Below are 23,536 nucleotides of genomic sequence, written 5' to 3'. Positions count from 1 at the left end.
AAACAAAAGAATAAAACAAAGGAACAAACACAGAGTCTTCATGCTGAATTAAAAGCCAGGAAATAAAAATAAGTCTTCAAGTAAGTTTTAAAAATGGACAATGAAGGTGTGCAGTGGTAGGGCACTCCATAATTTGGGTACTACAACGGCAAAAGCTCTGTCCCCTCTAGGCTTGCCCTTGACTTCGGTACTGTAAAAGGGAAGATTGATTTACTCCAAAATACAGTGCATTACAGTAATCCAGCCGAGATGTAATAACGGCATGGATTACTGTTTCAAAGTGCTGCCGTGTAACAAAAGGTTTTACTTTAGCCAGCTGCCTAAGGTGAAAATAACAGACTTTACAACTGCACTAATTTGACGATCCAATTTAAAATCACAGTCCATCTTAAAACCTAAGTTTGACACAGTCTGCTTCTCAAACTGTGCCAAAGGGCCAAGGTCAACCAGGGAGGGTTTAGCAAGGCCATTTGGACCGATTAACATCACCTTGGTTTTTGTAATGTTAAACTTTAAAAAACTTAGGGCCATCCACTCCTTAATGTCATCAATGCAAGCAGAAGTGATTTTATGCAAAAGTCATCATATAGATTTGACTGTCATCAGCATAACAATGAAAATAAATACCATGCTTCCTCAGGATGGAACCCAGAGGAAGTAGGTAAAGAGAAAAAAGGAGAGGCCCTAAAATTGACCCTTGAGGAACTCCATATAACAGGGAAGCTGAAGATGATTCAGAACCAGGTTCACACTTATGGTTCTGTCCGCCAAATAGGACCTAAACCATTCCAAAGCGGTGAATACCCACCAGATGCTGCAGCCGAGATAATAAAATATTATGGTCCACAGTATCAAAAGCAGCAGTCAGATCCAGCAAGACAAGGATCATAAAATCACCAGCATCAGTTAAATATGAATTTGTAATAGAAAAGTTCAAACCATCATTACTGTCATCAAGAGGATTGAACATGTGACACAGAATGAACAAGGGAACAAATGGGAGATGACTCTGAGGATCATGTAGAACATTTCAGAGTTTAACAAACAGCTTCATCCAACACTACAAACACCTCTCTGTCATCAAGAGAAGCTGGAAATCTATTTCTCACAGATCCAGGCTCTAACATCACCACCGTTATATCTATAATATTTAAAACTTCCTCGTTGATCACAACATGATGCGACGTACAGATCTGTAGGAGACGGACTCTCTGTCCAGGATCTGTGAGGAAAATAAAATATTGTTTCATCACTTTGTATGTGAATATAATATTTATTATTATTATTATTATTTTTCACTTTTTGCAGTAATTATTATTTTTTATATATTTACATATGACTGATGACAGAAGTGTTATAAAACCTGGATACAGGAATAAAAGATTCACACTAAAATAACTTTAAATTAAATGAAATTAAGCCTCCTACTTTAAGAATTTAATAATCAAGCAGTAATAATTTTACTTCTGCTCTTGTTTTATCATCAGTTTTAAATGTTTGTCTCTGAGGAAATTCCTCTGTGTGTTTCAGGGATTGTTGTTGCAGTACCTCAGTCGACCAGCAGGAGAAACTGGTTGTCAAGCTGCTCTCTTAATCCGTCCCTGGGACTAATGGTCATATTCAGCTTGTTCCTTCATATGTTCTTAACTTTCTAAAGAGCAGAGCAGAGGCAGGTCGTCCTTCATGCTGACACAAAGTTAAAGGAACCAAAGTCCCAGTAGTTGGAATCTAAATGTTGAACTGAGTTTTTCTTCCATCAGTTTTTGTTCAGTCTGATACAAAAAGCAGCTCCCAGTCCATAAACTGAACTGGGACCAGTGTTTGAACAGTGTTTGAATAATAGAAATGTTAAAGATGACTTGTTGTCAACATCATCGTGCAGATGAAGAGAGCTCAGGTTCATTCACAGATTTGTTTTCTAGTTAAATCTGATTCAACATCTGGATGTTGTTCAAATTTGTCACTGTTGTTTATTGAACGTGGTTTTATTGGTTTCTAACTTTAATGGAATGAAATAGAATCAAAAACTGTCTCACGTTTCACTCAGAGATGAATTATCCACCCATTCCCATTTATATCCTGTAGATAGTTTTTTGTCCTCCACCGTCCGAAGACCGATCCAGGACTCTTCATTCTGAATCATGTTGGTGACAAATTCCTAAAAGTTCAAAAGACACATTCATCATTTCACCTTTAATATTAGTAACAAGTGATGTAATGATGATAATAAATAATAAAACAAGAAGCTAAAAGAACATTTTATTAAAGTAAAAAGGAGAAATGATCTGAGAGTTAAGATCAATAGAGGAAAATATCACTTTAACTGTTCTCATGACAGAATGAGTCCAAACTCTGTGATGAGGTCTCAGAGCTTCTGTTGGCAGCAGGTCAGAAACACCAGGAACAGATCACTGGTAGTTCATCAGAGATCACACACACATGAACAAACACACTCACCTGTTCCTCTTTGCTGTTGATCATCACCAGATCTGATCTGTTCTCCTCACAGTCCGCTCTGCTCTGAGACCAGGTTTTCTTCTCAGTGTATTTTCTGTAACAGCTGCATCCAAACTTCGTCCATCCTTCAGAACATTCTTGTGAAATAAGAGTTTTAGAGACAGATTCCTTTTATTCAGTGTCACATTTAAAAGAATTATACTTGTATTGTTTCTTGTTATTCTGAATTACTGCTCTTTTCTTAACGTTTGTCACCTTTGGTTGTGATGTTTAGCTTCTTTTCTTCATGTTGTGTCCTGTTGATCGTCGGCTCTTCAGGAAAACAACATTATACGAAACTATAAAACTGTAGAAATAAATTCTGCCGAGTGGATCTGGATCTTTTTCTCACCTGGAGTTTGATCCTTCAGCTGCTTCATATCCGTCTGTAACTCACTGTAGCTGTTGTTCAGGTTGTTGAATCTGTTTTGCAGCTGCTCTTTTTCTGCTGTGACGAAAACATCTGATGGAAACACAACAGGACTTAAACCTCAAACCATTAAATGATCAGCTGGTACATTACTATAATGTTGTTGCAGTATTTGTTATGTTTTGAAGTTAATATGCTGCAGTTTTCTTCCTGTGCAGCACTCGAAGTTATCCAGTCTAATTATAAACCAAACTAGTGGAACCTGTACAACATGTAACTCTGCCTTAGATAGATAGATAGGACCTTCATGATATGTGTGGTAAGGGCGACTGGTCTGTAATCATTTAGAGCAGAAGGAGATGAGGTTTTTGGAACTGGCGTCAGACATGATGTCTTCCAGACCTTAGGCACCTGCTCCATTCTCAGGCTCAGGTTGAAGAGGTGCTGTAGAATCCCAGAGAGCTGCTCAGAACAGGACTTCAGGACTCTGGGGCTGACACCATCAGGTCCTGCTGCCTTATTCTGGTTCAGCTTCTCCAGCTGCCTCTTCACCTGGCTGCTGGTCACTGACAGATGGGTAGGGGAGGTGGGTATGGTAGAGGAAGAGGAGGGGGATGACGGTGGGATCATTTCCTCTGCAAGAGTTCCAGTGACGGGTGTGGTTTTATGACCGTCTCTAATGTTCATTGTAGGATGGGTGTGGGGGGGGCAGCAGTGGAGACACTGTTCTGTCTGTGAGTCTGGCAGAGGAGGGGGTGGAGGGGGAGGGTGGTAGTGCTGTAAACCTGTTGAAAAAATGGTTCAGCTCGTTGGCCTTGTCCAGGTTCCCTTCCACCTGGTTCCCCTTCTCCTTGAAGCCAGTGATCTTCTTCATTCCAGACCACACATGCTTCATGTTGTTCTGCTGGAGTTGGTCCTCCAGCTTCCTTCTGTAAGCGTCCTTACTCTGCCTTAGACTCACCCTCAGCTCTCTCTGCACAGACTTCACCTGGTCCTTGTCTTCCTACAAAAAGGCCTTCTTCTTCCTGTTCAGCAGCTCCTTTAAGTTGCTGGTGATCCAGGGCTTGTTGTTAGAGAAGCACCTCACTGTCCTGGTCCGGAGGATGTTGTCCAAACAGAAGTTAATGTACTCTTCACGATGGCACTCTTTTGTAATCTGTCTTCATTAGAATATCATGCCGTTAGGATTACAGCACCGATCACAGCCCACATCACTGTGATCTACTGACCCCCGAGCCAGCTGGGGGACTTCTGCGACGAGCTGGATATGCTATTGTCCCAATCCCCTGAAGATGACACTCCTCTCATCATCTTAGGAGATCACAACATCCACCTAGACAAACCACAGGCGACTGATGTGCTCGTTCTTCTGAACACGTTTGACCTGAGACTAGTCTCCACTCTTCCAACCCAAAAAGATGGCAACAACCTGGACCTCACTCAACTCAGTCTTCATCTCTAGACCGTCACATTCTTCCACTGCACTGGACACATTCTGCCGCAACCTCAGATCTCTCAACCCGGAGCAGTTTTCTTCCCTGGTTTCTGCAGCGGTGCCCTCATCACAGGTTCTATCCACCTATGACACAGACACAGCCACGGACAGGCTCTGCGATACTCTTTCATTCTGCCTGGATGGTCTCTGCCTGACATCTACTAGACCTGCTCGTCCTTCAGCTTCCAACTCGTGGCTCACTGACCAGATCCGTGAACAACGCACGGTGCTCAGGAGTGCTGAGAGGACGTGGTGCAAATCCAAGTCTCAACGTGCTCTAACTGATTATCAGGATTTACTTCAATCTTTGTCTTACACTGTCACTGGGGCGAAGACTGAATACTACCAGGACAAGCTCAGCAACACCACAGACACCAGAAAGCTGTTCTTTGTTTCTTCTTCTTGTTACTTTCAAGTCTCTAATCCACCCCCACCTCCACCACCTACCTGTCTCACAGCTTACGACTTTGCCTCCTTCTTTACCAACAAGGTGGCAGCCATCAGCTCCCAGTTCTCTCCTCCTGACGATGACATTCTGCTTACTAAACCCAACGACGCATCTCACTTCACCCTCCTCCTCTCGATTCGCCCAACCACCTGCTCTCTGGATCCAATACCCTCTACTCTTCTTCAAACTATTGCACCAACACTAATACCAGCCATTACACAGATCAACACCTCTTTCACAACAGGCACCTTTCCCACCTTGTTCAAGAAGGCCCAGATTACTCCACTATTGAAGAAGCCTTGTCTGGATCCCTCCCTTGTGGAGAACTTACAGATCTATTAGACCTAGATTCTCTAGAAGCTCTAGCCTGGCTTCGGCCATACTCGTCCAAACAAACATTCAAGGTATCCTGGCAGGGGCATGTTTCCGACTCTCATAACCTCTCCACCGGTGTACCGCAGGGCTCAGTCCTTGGTCCTCTTCTTTTTTTCAATCTATACGTCTTCTCTAGGCTCTATCATCCATTTTCATGGCTTTTCTTATCACTGCTATGCAGATGACACACAGCTCTTCCTGTCTTTTCCGCCGGATGACTCAACTGTCTCATCTCTAATCTCTGCCTGTCTCTCTGACATCTCTGCCTGGATGAGAAAAAGACACCTTTAACTCAACATTCCCAAAACTGAACTTCTAGTCTTCCCTGCCAGACCTTCAACTCAACACAACATCAGCATTAACATTGGATCTGCGGTGATTGTCCCTACTAACTCAGCCAGAAACCTGGGGGTCATCATTGATAACCAACTGACCTTCATGGAACACATTGCCACAGTCTCTAGGTCATGTAGATATGCCACAACATCAGAAAGATCAGACCCTATCTGACAGAGTACACGACCCAACTCATTGTACAGGCGTTGATCTTATCTCGTCTCGACTACTGCAATGCACTACTGATGGGTTTACCGGCATCCACCACCAAACCCCTCCATATGATTCAAAATGCGGCAGAACGCCTCATTTTCAATCAACCTAAAAGGTCTCATGTCACACCGCTCTTCAGATCTTTGCACTGACTTCCTGTGGCTGCAAGGATCAAGTTCAAAGCTCTGTCTCTTGTCTACAGAGTGGTTAACTCCACAGCTCCATCTTATCTTAGTTTAATCATTCAGGTCTACATCCCCTACCGTCCAGTGAACGACGACCAGGGAACGTCGTCTGGTGGTACCAGCACCACACAGTCGACACCAAGGAAAACTGTTCAGCTCAGTGATCCCACGATGGTGGAATGAGCTGCCTATCTCTGCATGCTCGCCACCTCACTAGCAATCTTTAAAAAACTGCTGAAAACTGAGAACTCTTCATCATCTTCCTTTGCACTTAAAGGTTCCTTTGCCCTTAAAGGTTTCTTCTTGACTTAGATTTTGTTTGTTGCCTTGTTCCTCACTTGTAAGTCGCTTTGGATAAAAACATCTGTTAAATGACTAAATGTAAATGTAAATGTACTCTGTGACACTGTCTGTCATAGAATTGATGTCGCCTCCATGTTTGTCAGAAAACATTCCAGTCTGTGGTTCCACAGCACCCCTGCAGGGTCTCAGTAGCTTACTGAGACCACTTCCTTACAGTTCTCGTGGTCACTGTCTACTACATAAAAATAAGAGTGTAGACGGGGGTGAGGAGCACCAGGTTGTGGTCAGATCTGCCTAAGGGAGGGAGAGGAGTGGAGGTGTATGCATCCTTCACGTTTGCATACAGTAAGTCTAAGGTCTTATTGTTTCTGGTGGAGCAGTTGACAAACTGTATAAAAGTGGGGAGAGTTGTGTGACATCCGACTAAGAAGAAAACTGCAGATTGGATGAAATAAAACAACAATACAGCATCAAACATTCTCTGATGGTAAGTTTCTACTGATCCAACAAACACAAACACCAGCTCGACTTCTGTCCAGTATCATGTTTTCTTATTCAGCTCTCACCAATGTGTAAAGGCCAGTTGTGTGTCTTTGCTGCTTAGTTTGATCTTACAGAGTGTGAACAGGATGATGATCCCAGCCGTCATCAGCAGACACAGCACTCCGAGACACAGAGCAGCTCCTCTGAAAGACTTTGAACTTGGTCTTTGGACTGGAAGGTGATGGTTGGTGTGTGGCCCTGCAGAGACAAAAACACAGCAGCTGATGGAAGCAACATGGCTTTCGTAGGTATTACCCATCATTCTTGTTCTTATCATAACTTTTTCCTCACAAGGTTCAAATCAACATCAACAAACTGAACTGAACTGTTGACTCACAGTTTCTCTCTTCCCTGTATAAAGCTCCACAGACTGTCATGCGGGACTTTCCCCTCTTCCTGCCGTCTACTTGCTCTTTGCACAGAGCTGATGATGATTCCACTGACTCAACACTGATCAGTCAACTGTTACTTTAATTCATAAAAATAATGGAACCAGTGAAATAGACCTGAGGAGACATCTTCTACCCACAGAGCTCAGGTACAGTTTGTTGGTAGAACATCATCCAACTAACTAAATCTAGAAAACACACATGTTGATACTGTTCATGAAATGTCTGATGGCTGCAGCTCACTGGAGTTTAGAAAACTGGCTTCACACATTAGTCCAACATGATTTAAAGACAAAGACGGACGAGAGTCGCTGGTTTATCAGAATTCTTCACTTACCTCCTTCTCGCGACTGAACGTCATCGAGATATTCTGCATTGTCGTAGATGTGTTCTTCAGTTTCCCTCTTTTCTCCATTGTTCTTCACCCGTCTGTTGAATCTAACCTTCTTCTCTGATGACATCGTGTTGCACTATGTTGATCTCTTACTACTGTGCTCTGTGCTCTACAACAGTGAATATTATAAATGTAGTACTATTTATATTGTGCTGGTGCTGTGACCGATTTGTGGTCAGCTCCTATATGTTCATATGACTGTTGGATAAAAATAAAACTTCAGTTTGTGGCTTTCATTTCTTTAGAGGCAGCAGCGTCTAGTTTCTATGAAACCATCTTGACAATAAACACAGCACTGTAATTATAAAGAGAAAATAATAATAATCCCCAGACAGATAACAGATTAGGTTCATAGAAAACAGGAAGTGTTTTTATCTTTGCTGTTTTCAGTGGTTTTAAGAGAAACTCAAACTGGTTCCATGAGCTGGTTTTAACCAGAAGGTAACTAGTTCAGTTCCCAGGTATAGATCTGAGTGGAGTGAACAAGTGACACACTTCACCCCCTCATCAATGAACTGAAGGGTTAGGGTTAGCTAACCCTAAACAAGAAGAAAACAGTGGAGTCCACTAAAGGTCTGGAGGATGTTCTGAGGTGTTGACATATTTAGGAGAAAGACCCACATTGACTTTAGAAATTGATTTAGTGCAGGAAGCTTGGTGCAAACTAAACAGGACTCTGAGTGAATCCTGATGATGCTGGTTCATTGATTCTCTGCTTCTTGTCTGTTCTAACTCTCGTGTCATCTCACACGTCCCTGATCTCTGCTCACTTCAACAATATCTGAGTAACTCTACTGAACCATCACAGATACTCACAGACACTGACTCTGACTGACACTCTCAGACTTTCACTGACCGCTGTGGATGCCGATGCGAAGCTTCAGTTGCTGGTTTGGTCGGTGTTGGATCCTAAAGCTCTTGACTGCGTCCAGCAGAGCCAGAGACATCCAGGCCACCTCCCTGGTGTATAGTTTACCATTCTTGACCGGCAGACCTGACACCACCATGTAGGCGTCACCAATGGTCTCCACCTGAGGGCAGAAGGTTTTCAGTTTTTTACTGTTTCAAATCTGAACTTGGCAGTTTTCTCCTACAAACCCCAAACTGCAGGACGTTGCTAGCTTAGCTTAGCACGGTGTCTTTAACCTTGTAAACATCAAAGTTGTCAATGATGGCATCAAAACAGGTGTAAAGGTCGTTCAGCAAGGTCACGACCTGCAGAAAAACATGATACACACAACTTATTGTTCTGGTTCTGCTCATATCTGGTCTTGACTCCTTCATTGTCTTACTGACGGTGTCACCAGCTGCACCATCAAACCTGCAGAGGATCCAAAACGCAGCAGCACGTCTCATGTTTGATCCGTAAACAGGACACGTTACACCACTGTTCAGATCTCTGCACTGGCTTCATGGAGCTGCTGCATCAGGTTCAGAGTCCTGACTCTTACCTACAGAGTGGTCGACTCGACAGCACCGGTACCTGAACTCCCTCATTCAGGTCTACAAGACTCTCGCTCACTGTGGTCTGAGAGAGAACAACGATAGTGGTCCCCTCACCTCAAAAGATCCTAGGCTAAACTTTTCAGCTCTGTGGTTCCACGATGGTGGAACAACCGACCCACCTCTGTACGCTCAGCAGCTCATTCTTAATTTTTAAAACCCTGCTGATTAATTTATTATTATTATTATTATTATTATTATTATTATTATTATTATTATTATTATTATTATTATTATTTACACCTCATAAAACTGAAACATGTACCAGTGTTCAGTGTTGTTGTAATACTGCTCTCCACCACTGGATGGCGCCCTGTAGTTACAGATCTGTGCTGCACTTCCTGAGTGTAAGTCAAGTCAAATCCTTTATCAACATGTGAGAGGATAAGTACTGTGCAAAGGTTTGGCGTCACATAGAAACAGAATCAGACTGATCAGGAACCCAGTGCAGCCATTAATATGGTTCATGTTCTTTAATGGATTCTCTACACTGACGTCCAGAGGAACATCAGTCCAGTCACATGAAGGCCTGTGCTGATCAGCTCTGTGGGATCTTACAGCACCTCTTCAACCTCAGCCAGAGACAGGAGCGTGTGCCGAAGCTTTGGAAGACATCATGTCGTGCTACTGCTGAGATGTTCGTCTCCAGCTGCTCTAAATGAACTGACCACCTGACAGACAGACCACAGTTTGTACAGGTGAGAGGTTGTGGGTCTGAGCAGGTGATCAGAATCAGGGTGGGTGGTGGAGGAAGAGACAGAGCAGACTCTACTTCTTTAATGTGGGCAACAGGAAGTTCTCTGTTACCAGTCTGTTGTAGGCAGCAGCTTTTTGTTCCTCTTTGCTGTTGATCATCATCAGATCTGATCCTCTGTTCCTACAGTCTGTCCTGCGCTGAGACCAGGTTTTATTCTTAGTGGATTTGAAGTAACAGCTGCATCCAAACTTCTTCCATCCTTCAGAACATGACGTGGAAGATAATGACAACAGTGGTACTAGAACAGCTAAGATAAACATGGCAGCACAGGAACAAGCTCTAAGTACAAGATTGAGCTACCTCTACCAGAAGCTCCCATGCCTCTGGTAGAGGACCCGAGCTCCGTTTTACAATGTAATTTGTTGGTCTTTGTTCTTTGACAGCAGTGACACTGAATAGGTGACAGTTAACACACAGTCAAGGCAGAGCACAGGATGAGGGAGGAGTCAGACAGTACCAGTGGTGGATCACACTAAAGTCAGAGTCAGACAGGAAGTGGATCATGACACCAACACTTGACACATCAAACTATTTACACTAAATGAAAGACGACATATTATATATAAGTGTATTTTTCCAACTAACTGATCCTTGATGAAAAGAGTTTTTCTTACATTATGTTCCATCAGTAGATTTCACATGGTTCAAGTTAAGAATTTACACCAATTAGATTTAAAACGATCAGTTTGAGTTTATTCAGTAAAACTAACTGAACAGGTGTTTCTCTCTCCTGATTATAATCTTCTAGCTAAATGTAAGTAGATGCTGACTCTGAGAAAATGAGGATGATACAGGCAGTTCTCTCTGTAGGACTAGATCTGTGTGGAGAAGTGAAAACTGGTCCAGTGGAACCAGAGAAGAGTCAATAATGTCACCATCTGCTGGTTAAATCCTTGATCTTACATCAGTGGGTGAAATAAATCAGAGAAAGATGTAGTGAATGTAAATAAACATGTCTACATGTTACTATTGGTGTAACTGTCATCGCTGCATGATGCATTATGAAACCAGATGACTTTAAAATAGACTCTGCTTCTGATTAAGCAGAATGAAAATCACACTGAATGTTCTGTACGACTGTGATGTAATAGAGCTTTATTTGGGATGGTCACATCATTTTTCACATGAAGACATGAGGCATCGAAACAAGTGCTGCTTTGACACAAATGATTTTCAACTAATAAAACTTGATATCTCAAAGAGCAGGTAAACTTTAATGGTCATGAGATTTCTTAACAGCTACTTAGTGTTATATAGTGTATAATTTGACTGTTTTTTGATTCTTATTACCATAGTAATTACGGTTAATAGGATAGTTATGAATATCAAGTAGTGTTTATGAGAATACCTTAGTTGATGTAACACCTTTAGCAAATAATTAGTAGATGGATGTATTAGTTAAATGTATTTACCTGTAGTTATTATAACTGCATTAAGTAATAACTTAATTTAATAACAATAATAATCATAATAATAATTATGTGAAACTTACAAGAACCCAGAAAATCACCAACAAGACCAGATTAAGTTCTTAAAATATTTATTACTGACAGAGTCTCTAACGAGGAATCATTAAAGTTCAGAGTGATTCTAAACTGTAAAAAGTCAAATGAGGGGTTTCAATTCAAAGTCAAAAGAAACATTTAAAGCAACAAGTTGTAAAATGTGACTGGACAACGAAGTGAAAAGAGACCTAAAGTGGGTCCTTAGGCAAAAACTCCTTAGTCCATTTGGATAAAAGCGATAAATGACTAAATGTCTTTGCGTTGATTTAACAAACAGCTTCATCAACACTACAAACACTACTCTCTACTCTCCGTCATCAGATGAAGCTGAAAATCTCTTTCTCACAGATCCAGTGAACAGAAACACGATCATCATAGTGGTTTTTCTTCCATTTTCCTTGTGGATCACATGTTACAGCGTACCACTCTGGGTAAAACTTCAAGTGTTCCTCTGCCCAGGACCTGTGAGACAAATTAAATACATATCTTTTTTATAATGTACTGGAACTCCTTATTTTCACATTTAAACAACTTCACTTTGAATATTTCAGACAATTCCACACAAAAAGATCACTGGTAAATATCTGATCAGACACATTAGACAAGATTAAAGGAACTAAAGTCTCAGTAGTTCTAAATGTTGAGGTTGAAGACACAGAGAGCCGCTCACACATTCAGTAACTTGAACTTTGACCGGTGGTTTGAACACATTTTTTACTGTTACTTAACCTCATCACAGACTGCAGATGAGAACAGCTTAACTCCAGCTTACTTCACTGTTTTGTTGTTTTTAATTCCACATGTACATATTTCCATTTGTAAAACTGGCTTGAATAGAAATAAAAACCGTCTCACGTTTCTGTCAGTGGAGATCCGTCCACCCACTCCCATTCCCACTCATTAGGTTTAGATTTTATTATTGTCTCTAGACCGATCCAGAACTTATCATTCTCATTCAAACTGGTAACAAAATCCTAAATTGGAGAAAAAAGACAATAATTACTATTTTACATTCAGAACTCTTTGTTTTTCTGTTCCATGTTAAATTATCTTGTGAGTCTGAAAAATAAATCCATCAGCGTGACTTGAACAAACACACTCACCTGTTCCTCTTTGCTGTTAATCGTCACCAGATCTGATCCTCTGCTCTTACAGTCTGTCCTGCCTTCAACCCAAATGTTCTTCTTACTGGATTTAAAGTAACAGCTGTATCCAAACTTCTTCCATCCTTCAGGACACAACTTCCCTTAATGTCAAACAAGAGTTTTATAACTTTATTTATTGTTTGTTATTCAATCTGTAAAAGACTTTTATACAAACACCAACACAAAGTTCAGTAACATCACTTTTAGTTTTGACTTTCACCTTCTGTATTTGTTCCTGTCAAAAAGTATTCTAAAGGTTTATCTACATACATCCTAAGTATGTTTCATGTTAGTGACGTTACATTCACGAATGGTACAAAGGGTCAAAGTCTTAGTTAAGAGCCAGTCCTTTTTACGTTATGCTCTGTAAATTAAAATGTAAAATGCTTTTACGTCGTCTCCTCTCACGTGAACAGTGTAAATTAGCCAGTCACACAAGGTAGAACGTCCAATTAGGATTTGTCCATTAGTGTCAGTGAACACACCATTGACCCCCTCCTCCTTGACTCAACTAGAGAGTGGTGGTCAAGTGTGATGGAGCGATGTTGATGATTCACATCAGCCGAGAGGCAGAAGGGGGGCAGAGCGGCCATGAGGTGCTGCTGCGAAAACCACCCAGCAGACGTGGCTCAGAGCGGTGGTCAGCTCATGCTGAGTCTGTGCTGGCTCACCACCTCCCTCTTCTGTGCCTTGTAAGAGACCGTTCTCAAAGAAGATAACATAGTTCAAAAGAAGCTGTCTTGAATTGTGAGAATGTAGACAAGAATCCACGAGTGTTGAATTAGTCTACAAGTTGAGATTTTTCATTGGGAAATATTTGAGAACTAAGTGGGAACGGGTTAAACTTTGATGGTCCATGTTCAATAGAATGAAAATGGTAAGGTCTGGAATGGAAGTTGGCCTAGATGTTAAACTACTGGGCTTTTCTGCCTACATTTATTCTGGTACATATAGTGGATGGGAGTTATTGTGGGGGGTGTTACATTTAGGTTATAATTGTAGTCCAGATGCTTTGCACGTACAATGAAATGGAAATGTTGTGCATGTCCTAAACTGCACTTTATATAACAGTGACACACTCATCATCATTACAACAGCAGCTCATTGGTGTAGTGGTAACATCACCACCTCCCATGTGGGACACAGGGATTCAAATCCCATCTGTGGCCTACCTCCAGTAGGGGTCCGCTCACCCTGCCTACCCTTGTAAGTTGCTTTGGATAAAAGCGTCTATTAAATGAAACCGTAAAAGGACACATAACTGCAGAGTCAAATTCTATAAATTAAATCATTTATCATCGTCATTTCTTACCTTTAATTTGATCCTGCAGCTGCTTTATCTCATTTTCTGACTGATTGTATCTGTTGCTCAGGTTGTTGAAGCTGCTCTGAAGCTGCTCGTTTTCTGTTCTGCCTGAAATATCTGATGGAAACACAACGTTAAGCACAACGATTGTTCCTAAATCAAAGACAGAATTAAGTTTGAGCCATGACTGAACTTCACTGTCAGATACAGAGAGAAACCGACAGCAGCTGAAATATCAGCTAACATCAAGAACCAAGGAGCAGATCAGCAGTTTGAGGTTGTTTGAGTCTGTCACATGTTGGTTTTTCTGCTGGATCACAACACCAGCAATGAACTGACATGTATCCAGGAACTAACTCCTCACCTGATGTTTATATCTCACTCTGATGAAGTCGCATATTGACTCAACCAAACTAAAACCTTTGTCTCTTATATTAATGTTCCAGTTGTTAAACATCTGTACGACTGACACCGTCTGTTTAGAAGTGGTGCTACAGTTCAAATTCAATATACTGGACAGTTACCCCCCCCCCACCCACACTCTACATTCATGAGTCAATGAGAGAGAAGTGAAACATTAAACTCTGAAAATGAAGTGACGATGAGTCCTATATTGTATAATAAGTCTTTAAATCTTTATTTTGTAACACTATTATAAACCAGCTCATGATGAAGTTATATTATATTGATATTATAATATAACTTTTTAACTTATCCTGATATAAATACCCACTGCTGAGAAAATACTGGAGCTAGAGTGATGGAAGGTGTCATGGTCTCCTGCGTGACTTCCGTTTCCCTGCTTTTATTTTGACATACCACTTCCTGCCCTGCTCCTTCATTTTCTTTTGCTTGTGGAGGTCAGAGGTCATTTTATTGTTTAGTATAGTAAATATGTTACTTGTCCTCGTGGGACCTGGTTTAATATTTCCTGCTATGCTGTTGCTCCGAGCTGGTTGATCTTACAGAGTGTGAACAGGATGATGATCCCAGCCGTCATCAGCAGACACAGCACTCCGAGACGCAGAGCAGCTCCTCTCAGAAACTTTGAACTTGGTCTTTGGACTGGAAGGTGATGGTTGGTGTGTGGCCCTACAGAGACAAAAACACAGCAGCTGATGGAAGCAACATGGCTTTCGTAGGTATTACCCATCATTCTTGTTCTGATCGTAACTTTTTCTTCATAAGATTCGAACATTTGAGATGATCCATGATGGACAAACTGAACTGTTGACTCACAGTTTCTCTCTTCCCTGTATAAAGCTCCACAGACTGTCATGCGGGACTTTCCCCTCTTCCTGCCGTCTACTTGCTCTTTGCACAGAGCTGATGATGATTCCACTGACTCAACACTGATCAGTCAACTGTTACTTTAATTCATAAAAATAATGGAACCAGTGAAATAGACCTGAGGAGACATCTTCTACCCACAGAGCTCAGGTACAGTTTGTTGGTAGAACATCATCCAACTAACTAAATCTAGAAAACACACATGTTGATACTGTTCATGAAATGTCTGATGGCTGCAGTTCACTGGAGTTTAGAAAACTGGCTTCACACATTAGTCCAACATGATTTAAAGACAAAGATGGACGAGAGTCGCTGGTTTATCAGAATTCTTCACTTACCTCCTTCTCGCGACTGAACGTCATCGAGATATTCTGCATTGTCGTAGATGTGTTCTTCAGTTTCCCTCTTTTCTCCATTGTTCTTCACCCGTCTGTTGAATCTAACCTTCTTCTCTGATGACATCGTGTTGCACTATGTTGATCTCTTACTACTGTGCTCTGTGCTCTACAACAGTGAATATTATAAATGTAGTACTATTTATATTGTGCTGGTGCTGTGACCGATTTGTGGTCAGCTCCTATATGTTCATATGACTGTTGGATAAAAATAAAACTTCAGTTTGTGGCTTTCATTTCTTTAGAGGCAGCAGCGTCTAGTTTCTATGAAACCATCTTGACAATAAACACAGCACTGTAATTATAAAGAGAAAATAATAATAATCCCCAGACAGATAACAGATTAGGTTAATAGAAAACAGGAAGTGTTTTTATCTTTGCTGTTTTCAGTGGTTTTAAGAGAAACTCAAACTGGTTCCATGAGCTGGTTTTAACCAGAAGGTAACTAGTTCAGTTCCCAGGTTCAGATCTGAGTGGAGTGAACAAGTGACACACTTCACCCCCTCATCAATGAACTGAAGGGTTAGGGTTAGCTAACCCTAAACAAGAAGAAAACAGTGGAGTCCACTAAAGGTCTGCAGGATGTTCTGAGGTGTTGACATATTTAGGAGAAAGACCCACATTGACTTTAGAAATTGATTTAGTGCAGGAAGCTTGGTGCAAACTAAACAGGACTCTGAGTGAATCCTGATGATGCTGGTTCATTGATTCTCTGCTTCTTGTCTGTTCTAACACTCGTGTCATCTCACATGTCCCTGATCTCTGCTCACTTCAACAATATCTGAGTAACTCTACTGAACCATCACAGATACTCACAGACACTGACTCTGACTGACACTCTCAGACTCTCACTGACCGCTGTGGATGCCGATGCGAAGCTTCAGTTGCTGGTTTGGTCGGTGTTGGATCCTAAAGCTCTTGACTGCGTCCAGCAGAGCCAGAGACATCCAGGCCACCTCCCTGGTGTATAGTTTACCATTCTGGACCGGCAGACCTGACACCACCATGTAGGCGTCACCAATGGTCTCCACCTGAGGGAGAAGGTTTTCAGTTTTTTACTGTTTCAAATGTGAACTTGGTAGTTTTCTCCTACAAACCCCAAACTGCAGGACGTTGCTAGCTTAGCTTAGCACGGTGTCTTTAACCTTGTAAACATCAAAGTTGTCAATGATGGCATCAAAACAGGTGTAAAGGTCTTTCAGCAAGGTCACGACCTGCAGAAAAACATGATACACACAACTTATTGTTCTGGTTCTGGTCATATGTGGTCTTGACTACTTCAGTGTCTTACTGACGGTGTCACCAGCTGCACCATCAAACCTGCAGAGGATCCAAAACGCAGCAGAACGTCTCATGTTTGATCCGTAAACAGGACACGTTACACCACTGTTCAGATCTCTGCACTGGCTTCATGGAGCTGCTGCATCAGGTTCAGAGTCCTGACTCTTACCTACAGAGTGGTCGACTCGACAGCACCGGTACCTGAACTCCCTCATTCAGGTCTACAAGACTCTCGCTCACTGTGGTCTGAGAGAGAACAACGATGGTGGTCCCCTCACCTCAAAAGATCCCAGGCTAAACTGTTCAGCTCTGTGGTTCCACGATGGTGGAACAACCGACCCACCTCTGTACGCTCAGCAGCTCATTCTTCATTTTTAAAACCCTGCTGATTAATTTATTATTATTATTATTATTATTATTATTATTATTATTATTATTATTATTATTATTATTATTATTATTATTATTATTATTTTTATTATTATTATTATTTACACCTCATAAAACTGAAACATGTACCAGTGTTCAGTGTTGTTGTAATACTGCTCTCCACCACTGGATGGCGCCCTGTAGTTACAGATCTGTGCTGCACTTCCTGAGTGTAAGTCAAGTCAAATCCTTTATCAACATGTGAGAGGATAAGTACTGTGCAAAGGTTTGGCGTTACATAGAAACAGAATCAGACTGATCAGGAACCCAGTGCAGCCATTAATATGGTTCATGTTCTTTAATGGATTCTCTACACTGACGTCCAGAGGAACATCAGTCCAGTCACATGAAGGCCTGTGCTGATCAGCTCTGTGGGATCTTACAGCACCTCTTCAACCTCAGCCTGAGACAGGAGCGTGTGCCGAAGCTTTGGAAGACATCATGTCGTGCTACTGCTGAGATGTTCGTCTTCAGCTGCTCTAAATGAACTGACCACCTGACAGACAGACCACAGTTTGTACAGGTGAGAGGTTGTGGGTCTGAGCAGGTGATCAGAATCAGGGTGGGTGGTGGAGGAAGAGACAGAGCAGACTCTACTTCTTTAATGTGGGCAACAGGAAGTTCTCTGTTACCAGTCTGTTGTAGGCAGCAGCTTTTTGTTCCTCTTTGCTGTTGATCATCATCACATCTGATCCTCTGTTCCTACAGTCTGTCCTGCGCTGAGACCAGGTTTTATTCTTAGTGGATTTGAAGTAACAGCTGCATCCAAACTTCTTCCATCCTTCAGAACATGACGTGGAAGATAATGACAACAGTGGTACTAGAACAGCTAAGATAATCATGGCAGCACAGGAACAAGCTCTAAGTACAAGATTGAGCTACCTCTACCAGAAGCTCCCATGCCTCTGGTAGAGGACCCGAGCTCCGTTTTACAATGTAATTTGTTGGTCTTTGTTCTTTGACAGCAGTGACACTGAATAGGTGACAGTTAACACACAGTCAAGGCAGAGCACAGGATGAGGGAGGAGTCAGACAGTACCAGTGGTGGATCACACTAAAGTCAGAGTCAGACAGGAAGTGGATCATGACACCAACACTTGACACATCAAACTATTTACACTAAATGAAAGACGACATATTATATATAAGTGTATTTTTCCAACTAACTGATCCTTGATGAAAAGAGTTTTTCTTACATTATGTTCCATCAGTAGATTTCACATGGTTCAAGTTAAGAATTTACACCAATTAGATTTAAAACGATCAGTTTGAGTTTATTCAGTAAAACTAACTGAACAGGTGTTTCTCTCTCCTGATTATAATCTTCTAGCTAAATGTAAGTAGATGCTGACTCTGAGAAAATGAGGATGATACAGGCAGTTCTCTCTGTAGGACTAGATCTGTGTGGAGAAGTGAAAACTGGTCCAGTGGAACCAGAGAAGAGTCAATAATGTCACCATCTGCTGGTTAAATCCTTGATCTTACATCAGTGGGTGAAATAAATCAGAGAAAGATGTAGTGAATGTAAATAAACATGTCTACATGTTACTATTGGTGTAACTGTCATCGCTGCATGATGCATTATGAAACCAGATGACTTTAAAATAGACTCTGCTTCTGATTAAGCAGAATGAAAATCACACTGAATGTTCTGTACGACTGTGATGTAATAGAGCTTTATTTGGGATGGTCACATCATTTTTCACATGAAGACATGAGGCATCGAAACAAGTGCTGCTTTGACACAAATGATTTTCAACTAATAAAACTTGATATCTCAAAGAGCAGGTAAACTTTAATGGTCATGAGATTTCTTAACAGCTACTTAGTGTTATATAGTGTATTATTTGACTGTTTTTTGATTCTTATTACCATAGTAATTACGGTTAATAGGATAGTTATGAATATCAAGTAGTGTTTATGAGAATACCTTAGTTGATGTAACACCTTTAGCAAATAATTAGTAGATGGATGTATTAGTTAAATGTATTTACCTGTAGTTATTATAACTGCATTAAGTAATAACTTAATTTAATAACAATAATAATCATAATAATAATTATGTGAAACTTACAAGAACCCAGAAAATCACCAACAAGACCAGATTAAGTTCTTAAAATATTTATTACTGACAGAGTCTCTAACGAGGAATCATTAAAGTTCAGAGTGATTCTAAACTGTAAAAAGTCAAATGAGGGGTTTCAATTCAAAGTCAAAAGAAACATTTAAAGCAACAATGTTGTAAAATGTGACTGGACAACGAAGTGAAAAGCGACCTAAAGTGGGGTCCTTAGGCAAAAACTCCTTAGTCCATTTGGATAAAAGCGATAAATGACTAAATGTCTTTGCGTTGATTTAACAAACAGCTTCATCAACACTACAAACACTACTCTCTACTCTCCGTCATCAGATGAAGCTGAAAATCTCTTTCTCACAGATCCAGTGAACAGAAACACGATCATCATAGTGGTTTTTCTTCCATTTTCCTTGTGGATCACATGTTACAGCGTACCACTCTGGGTAAAACTTCAAGTGTTCCTCTGCCCAGGACCTGTGAGACAAATTAAATACATACCTTTTTTATAATGTACTGGAACTCCTTATTTTCACATTTAAACAACTTCACTTTGAATATTTCAGACAATTCCACACAAAAAGATCACTGGCAAATATCTGATCAGACACGTTAGACAAGATTAAAGGAACTAAAGTCTCAGTAGTTCTAAATGTTGAGGTTGAAGACACAGAGAGCTGCTCACACATTCAGTAACTTGAACTGTGACCGGTGGTTTGAACACATTTTTTACTGTTACTTAACCTCATCACAGACTGCAGATGAGAACAGCTTAACTCCAGCTTACTTCACTGTTTTGTTGTTTTTAATTCAACATGTACATATTTCCATTTGTAAAACTGACTTGAATAGAAATAAAAACCGTCTCACGTTTCTGTCAGTGGAGATCCGTCCACCCACTCCCATTCCCACTCATTAGGTTTAGATTTTATTATTGTCTCTAGACCGATCCAGAACTTATCATTCTCATTCAAACTGGTAACAAAATCCTAAATTGGAGAAAAAAGACAATAATTACTATTTTACATTCAGAACTCTTTTTTTTTCTGTTCCATGTTAAATTATCTTGTGAGTCTGAAAAATAAATCCATCAGCGTGACTTGAACAAACACACTCACCTGTTCCTCTTTGCTGTTAATCGTCACCAGATCTGATCCTCTGCTCTCACAGTCTGTCCTGCCTTCAACCCAAATGTTCTTCTTACTGGATTTAAAGTAACAGCTGCATCCAAACTTCTTCCATCCTTCAGGACACAACTTCCCTTAATGTCAAACAAGAGTTTTATAACTTTATTTATTGTTTGTTATTCAATCTGTAAAAGACTTTTATACAAACACCAACACAAAGTTCAGTAACATCACTTTTAGTTTTGACTTTCACCTTCTGTATTTGTTCCTGTCAAAAAGTATTCTAAAGGTTTATCTACATACATCCTAAGTATGCTTCATGTTAGTGACGTTACATTCACGAATGGTACAAAGGGTCAAAGTCTTAGTTAAGAGCCAGTCCTTTTTACGTTATGCTCTGTAAATTAAAATGTAAAATGCTTTTACGTCGTCTCCTCTCACGTGAACAGTGTAAATTAGCCAGTCACACAAGGTAGAACGTCCAATTAGGATTTGTCCATTAGTGTCAGTGAACACACCATTGACCCCCTCCTCCTTGACTCAACTAGAGAGTGGTGGTCAAGTGTGATGGAGCGATGTTGATGATTCACATCAGCCGAGAGGCAGAAGGGGGGTAGAGCGGCCATGAGGTGCTGCTGCGAAAACCACCCAGCAGACGTGGCTCAGAGCGGTGGTCAGCTCATGCTGAGTCTGTGCTGGCTCACCAACATCTGGCCGCCCCTCCCTCTTCTGTGCCTTGTAAGAGACCGTTCTCAAAGAAGATAACATAGTTCAAAAGAAGCTGTCTTGAATTGTGAGAATATAGACAAGAATCCACGAGTGTTGAATTAGTCTACAAGTTGAGATTTTTGATTGGGAAATATTTGAGAACTAAGTGGGAACGGGTTGAACTTTGATGGTCCATGTTCAATAGAATGAAAATGGTAAGGTCTGGAATGGAAGTTGGACTAGATGTTAAACTACTGGGCTTTTCTGCCTACATTTATTCTGGTACATATAGTGGATGGGAGTTATTGTGGGGGGTGTTACATTTAGGTTATAATTGTAGTGCAGATGCTTTGTACGTACAATGAAATGGAAATGTTGTGCATGTGCAACTGCACTTTATATAACAGTGACACACTCATCATCATTACAACAGCAGCTCATTGGTGTAGTGGTAACATCACCACCTCCCATGTGGGACACAGGGATTCAAATCCCATCTGTGGCCTACCTCCAGTAGGGGTCCGCTCACCCTGCCTACCCTTGTAAGTTGCTTTGGATAAAAGCGTCTACTAAATGAAACCGTAAAAGGACACATAACCGCAGAGTCAAATTCTATAAATTAAATCATTTATCATCGTCATTTCTTACCTTTAATTTGATCCTGCAGCTGCTTTATCTCATTTTCTGACTGATTGTATCTGTTGCTCAGGTTGTTGAAGCTGCTCTGAAGCTGCTCGTTTTCTGTTCTGCCTGAAATATCTGATGGAAACACAACGTTAAGCACAACGATTGTTCCTAAATCAAAGACAGAATTAAGTTTGAGCCATGACTGAACTTCACTGTCAGATACAGAGAGAAACCGACAGCAGCTGAAACATCAGCTAACATCAAGAACCAAGGAGCAGATCAGCAGTTTGAGGTTGTTTGAGTCTGTCACATGTTGGTTTTTCTGCTGGATCACAACACCAGCAATGAACTGACATGTATCCAGGAACTAACTCCTCACCTGATGTTTATATCTCACTCTGATGAAGTCTCATATTGACTCAACCAAACTAAAACCTTTGCCTCTTATATTAATGTTCCAGTTGTTAAACATCTGTACGACTGACACCGTCTGTTTAGAAGTGGTGCTACAGTTCAAATTCAATATACTGGACAGCTACCCCCCCACCCACACTCTACATTCATGAGTCAATGAGAGAGAAGTGAAACATTAAACTCTGAAAATGAAGTGACGATGAGTCCTATATTGTATAATAAGTCTTTAAATCTTTATTTTGTAACACTATTATAAACCAGCTCATGATGAAGTTATATTATATTGATATTATAATATAACTTATTAACTTATATTAATCAGTGTTCAGCTGGTTGATCTTACAGAGTGTGGACAGGACGATGATCCCAGCCGTCATCAGCAGACTCAGCACTCCGAGACACAGAGCAGCTCCTCTCAGAGACGTCCTGTGAGTGTGAGGTCCTACAGACAGAACACAGAGGAGGTTAAGTGAATTAAACAACCTGTTATCATCGTCCCCTGGCTTCCTGTCCTGAAACAGGACTTATTTTGAAATCTTCATGACTTCCTGTCTGATCTTTTCTCACTTCACATTTTATCTTTCTCTCCGTCTCTCAGCACTTCCCACACTCCCACACTCAGTGTCTGCTCCTGTTCTGCAGCCTGATTTATTATTTGAGGTTCTAATGTTTTGTCCTGTGGAGTCCACATTGACTCAAACCTTACAGTTCCCATGATCCTCTGCTGTTATAATGTTTTACTCTCAAGTCTCACAGTAAATGTAGGATCACTGATGAACAAACTAAATTGTGCAGCTGACACTGTCTCTTTGTCAGAGCCTGTTAAGGTGGACTTACCCTAGATTATTCTTTGTGTACAAGCTCCTAGAAACACTAGTATCTGTGTTCTCTGTTTTGTTACTGTATTATACCAGATGGTATTTAGGTTCTCTTAAATGCTCAGTGTAGATGTGAATTTCAAATCTGTTAATCTTCATTTCAGGTGTTATTTCTGGTTCTGGACTTGTTCAAAATGTAAAACTTACTCACAAACTTCATTCCTCACTTACCTCCTTCCTGTGACTGAAAATCCTCATTCACATAGATTTCCATGTCCTCTGCTCCTCGATTGCATCTCACCTTTTTTAATGAATCTTGGTTGACGTAAATATCTGAAGACATCTTGTTTTCTGCTGCTAGAATAGTTCAAACACCAACAATGGAGGTTGTAAGAGCAGTGCTATATACAGTATACTGTGCTTAAACAGCTGTGTGTGTGGTTTATTAAACATCAAGAAAGTAGCAGGAAGTCGAACTTCCTTTTATTTTTTGTGCATAAAAATAACTTGTAGCTGAGGTTTGTGGTTTGAAGTAAACCTCTAGCACACATAAGGCTGCAGAGGTAGAAAAGAATTCAACTCTGACTCTGACACCTTAAAGTAAAATAGT

The 23,536-nt window shown here is 40.8% G+C and overlaps 5 protein-coding genes across 6 annotated transcripts; all 5 read right to left on the bottom strand.

Moving 5' to 3' along the window:
• Positions 1-49: 49 nt before the first annotated feature.
• LOC113155237 (C-type lectin domain family 12 member B-like) lies at positions 50-7,648 on the bottom strand. Its single transcript, XM_026349848.1, has 7 exons — positions 7,491-7,648; positions 6,837-6,962; positions 2,849-2,959; positions 2,713-2,769; positions 2,458-2,594; positions 2,037-2,158; positions 50-1,222 (listed from the first exon to the last, which is right to left on the bottom strand). Exons 1-7 carry the CDS (start codon positions 7,612-7,614, stop codon positions 1,099-1,101), a joined length of 801 nt encoding a protein of 266 aa, XP_026205633.1. The 5' UTR covers positions 7,615-7,648; the 3' UTR covers positions 50-1,098.
• A 747-nt stretch (positions 7,649-8,395) lies between these two features.
• Positions 8,396-10,126, bottom strand: LOC113153576 (atrial natriuretic peptide receptor 1-like). The gene is made up of 4 exons (XM_026347264.1): positions 10,108-10,126; positions 9,858-10,006; positions 8,694-8,762; positions 8,396-8,578 (listed from the first exon to the last, which is right to left on the bottom strand). Exons 1-4 carry the CDS (start codon positions 10,124-10,126, stop codon positions 8,396-8,398), a joined length of 420 nt encoding a protein of 139 aa, XP_026203049.1.
• Positions 10,127-11,361: 1,235 nt separating this feature from the next.
• On the bottom strand, positions 11,362-15,549 carry LOC113155234 (CD209 antigen-like protein E). Of its 2 annotated transcripts, XM_026349842.1 has the most exons (6): positions 15,392-15,549; positions 14,730-14,855; positions 13,770-13,880; positions 12,416-12,558; positions 12,168-12,286; positions 11,362-11,774 (listed from the first exon to the last, which is right to left on the bottom strand). In XM_026349842.1, exons 1-6 carry the CDS (start codon positions 15,513-15,515, stop codon positions 11,630-11,632), a joined length of 768 nt encoding a protein of 255 aa, XP_026205627.1. In that variant the 5' UTR covers positions 15,516-15,549; the 3' UTR covers positions 11,362-11,629. The 2 variants fall into 2 exon arrangements, with proteins under 2 accessions (XP_026205627.1, XP_026205626.1); XM_026349841.1 differs by lacking the exon at positions 15,392-15,549 and having other exon boundaries at positions 14,730-15,382.
• A 747-nt stretch (positions 15,550-16,296) lies between these two features.
• Positions 16,297-18,059, bottom strand: LOC113153575 (atrial natriuretic peptide receptor 1-like). Its single transcript, XM_026347263.1, has 4 exons — positions 18,041-18,059; positions 17,791-17,939; positions 16,594-16,662; positions 16,297-16,479 (listed from the first exon to the last, which is right to left on the bottom strand). The coding sequence occupies exons 1-4, from the start codon at positions 18,057-18,059 to the stop codon at positions 16,297-16,299; spliced, it is 420 nt and encodes a 139-aa protein (XP_026203048.1).
• A 1,389-nt stretch (positions 18,060-19,448) lies between these two features.
• On the bottom strand, positions 19,449-23,314 carry LOC113155247 (CD209 antigen-like protein E). Its single transcript, XM_026349865.1, has 6 exons — positions 23,158-23,314; positions 22,452-22,550; positions 21,716-21,826; positions 20,351-20,493; positions 20,103-20,221; positions 19,449-19,709 (listed from the first exon to the last, which is right to left on the bottom strand). Exons 1-6 carry the CDS (start codon positions 23,267-23,269, stop codon positions 19,565-19,567), a joined length of 729 nt encoding a protein of 242 aa, XP_026205650.1. The 5' UTR covers positions 23,270-23,314; the 3' UTR covers positions 19,449-19,564.
• Between the last annotated feature and the right edge of the window lie 222 nt (positions 23,315-23,536).

Source organism: Anabas testudineus, chromosome 11 (genome assembly GCF_900324465.2).
Source record: "Anabas testudineus chromosome 11, fAnaTes1.2, whole genome shotgun sequence".
Taxonomy (NCBI): Eukaryota; Metazoa; Chordata; class Actinopteri; order Anabantiformes; family Anabantidae; genus Anabas; species Anabas testudineus.
Note: the sequence above shows the minus strand (reverse complement) of the source record. Positions and strands in the feature narration are given on the sequence as shown.

Excerpts from the sequence above, each read along its gene's own strand:
- LOC113153575 (XM_026347263.1), bottom strand. Across the intron at positions 16,663-17,790 it reads CTGCTGCCTACAACAGACTG|GTCGTGACCTTGCTGAAAGA; the intron begins GTAACAGAGAAC and ends GTTTTTCTGCAG. Across the intron at positions 16,480-16,593 it reads ACAACTTTGATGTTTACAAG|GTGGAGACCATTGGTGACGC; the intron begins GTTAAAGACACC and ends CTTCTCCCTCAG.
- LOC113155237 (XM_026349848.1), bottom strand. The coding sequence starts at position 7,614 with ATGTCATCAGAGAAGAAGGTTAGATTCAACAGACGGGTGAAGAACAAT. Across the intron at positions 2,960-6,836 it reads CATCATCCTGTTCACACTCT|ATGTTTTCGTCACAGCAGAA; the intron begins GTAAGATCAAAC and ends TGTTTCCATCAG. Across the intron at positions 1,223-2,036 it reads AATTCATCTCTGAGTGAAAC|ATCCTGGACAGAGAGTCCGT; the intron begins GTGAGACAGTTT and ends TTTTCCTCACAG.
- LOC113155247 (XM_026349865.1), bottom strand. The coding sequence starts at position 23,269 with ATGTCTTCAGATATTTACGTCAACCAAGATTCATTAAAAAAGGTGAGA. Across the intron at positions 20,222-20,350 it reads TTAACAGCAAAGAGGAACAG|GATTTTGTTACCAGTTTGAA; the intron begins GTGAGTGTGTTT and ends TCTCCAATTTAG. Across the intron at positions 19,710-20,102 it reads GGATCTCCACTGACAGAAAC|GTCCTGGGCAGAGGAACACT; the intron begins GTGAGACGGTTT and ends TTTGTCTCACAG.
- LOC113153576 (XM_026347264.1), bottom strand. Across the intron at positions 8,763-9,857 it reads CTGCTGCCTACAACAGACTG|GTCGTGACCTTGCTGAACGA; the intron begins GTAACAGAGAAC and ends GTTTTTCTGCAG. Across the intron at positions 8,579-8,693 it reads ACAACTTTGATGTTTACAAG|GTGGAGACCATTGGTGACGC; the intron begins GTTAAAGACACC and ends TTCTGCCCTCAG.
- LOC113155234 (XM_026349841.1), bottom strand. The coding sequence starts at position 15,042 with ATGACAGTCTGTGGAGCTTTATACAGGGAAGAGAGAAACTGTGAGTCA. Across the intron at positions 12,559-13,769 it reads GCTGCAGGATCAAATTAAAG|GGAAGTTGTGTCCTGAAGGA; the intron begins GTAAGAAATGAC and ends TTTGACATTAAG. Across the intron at positions 12,287-12,415 it reads TTAACAGCAAAGAGGAACAG|GATTTTGTTACCAGTTTGAA; the intron begins GTGAGTGTGTTT and ends TCTCCAATTTAG.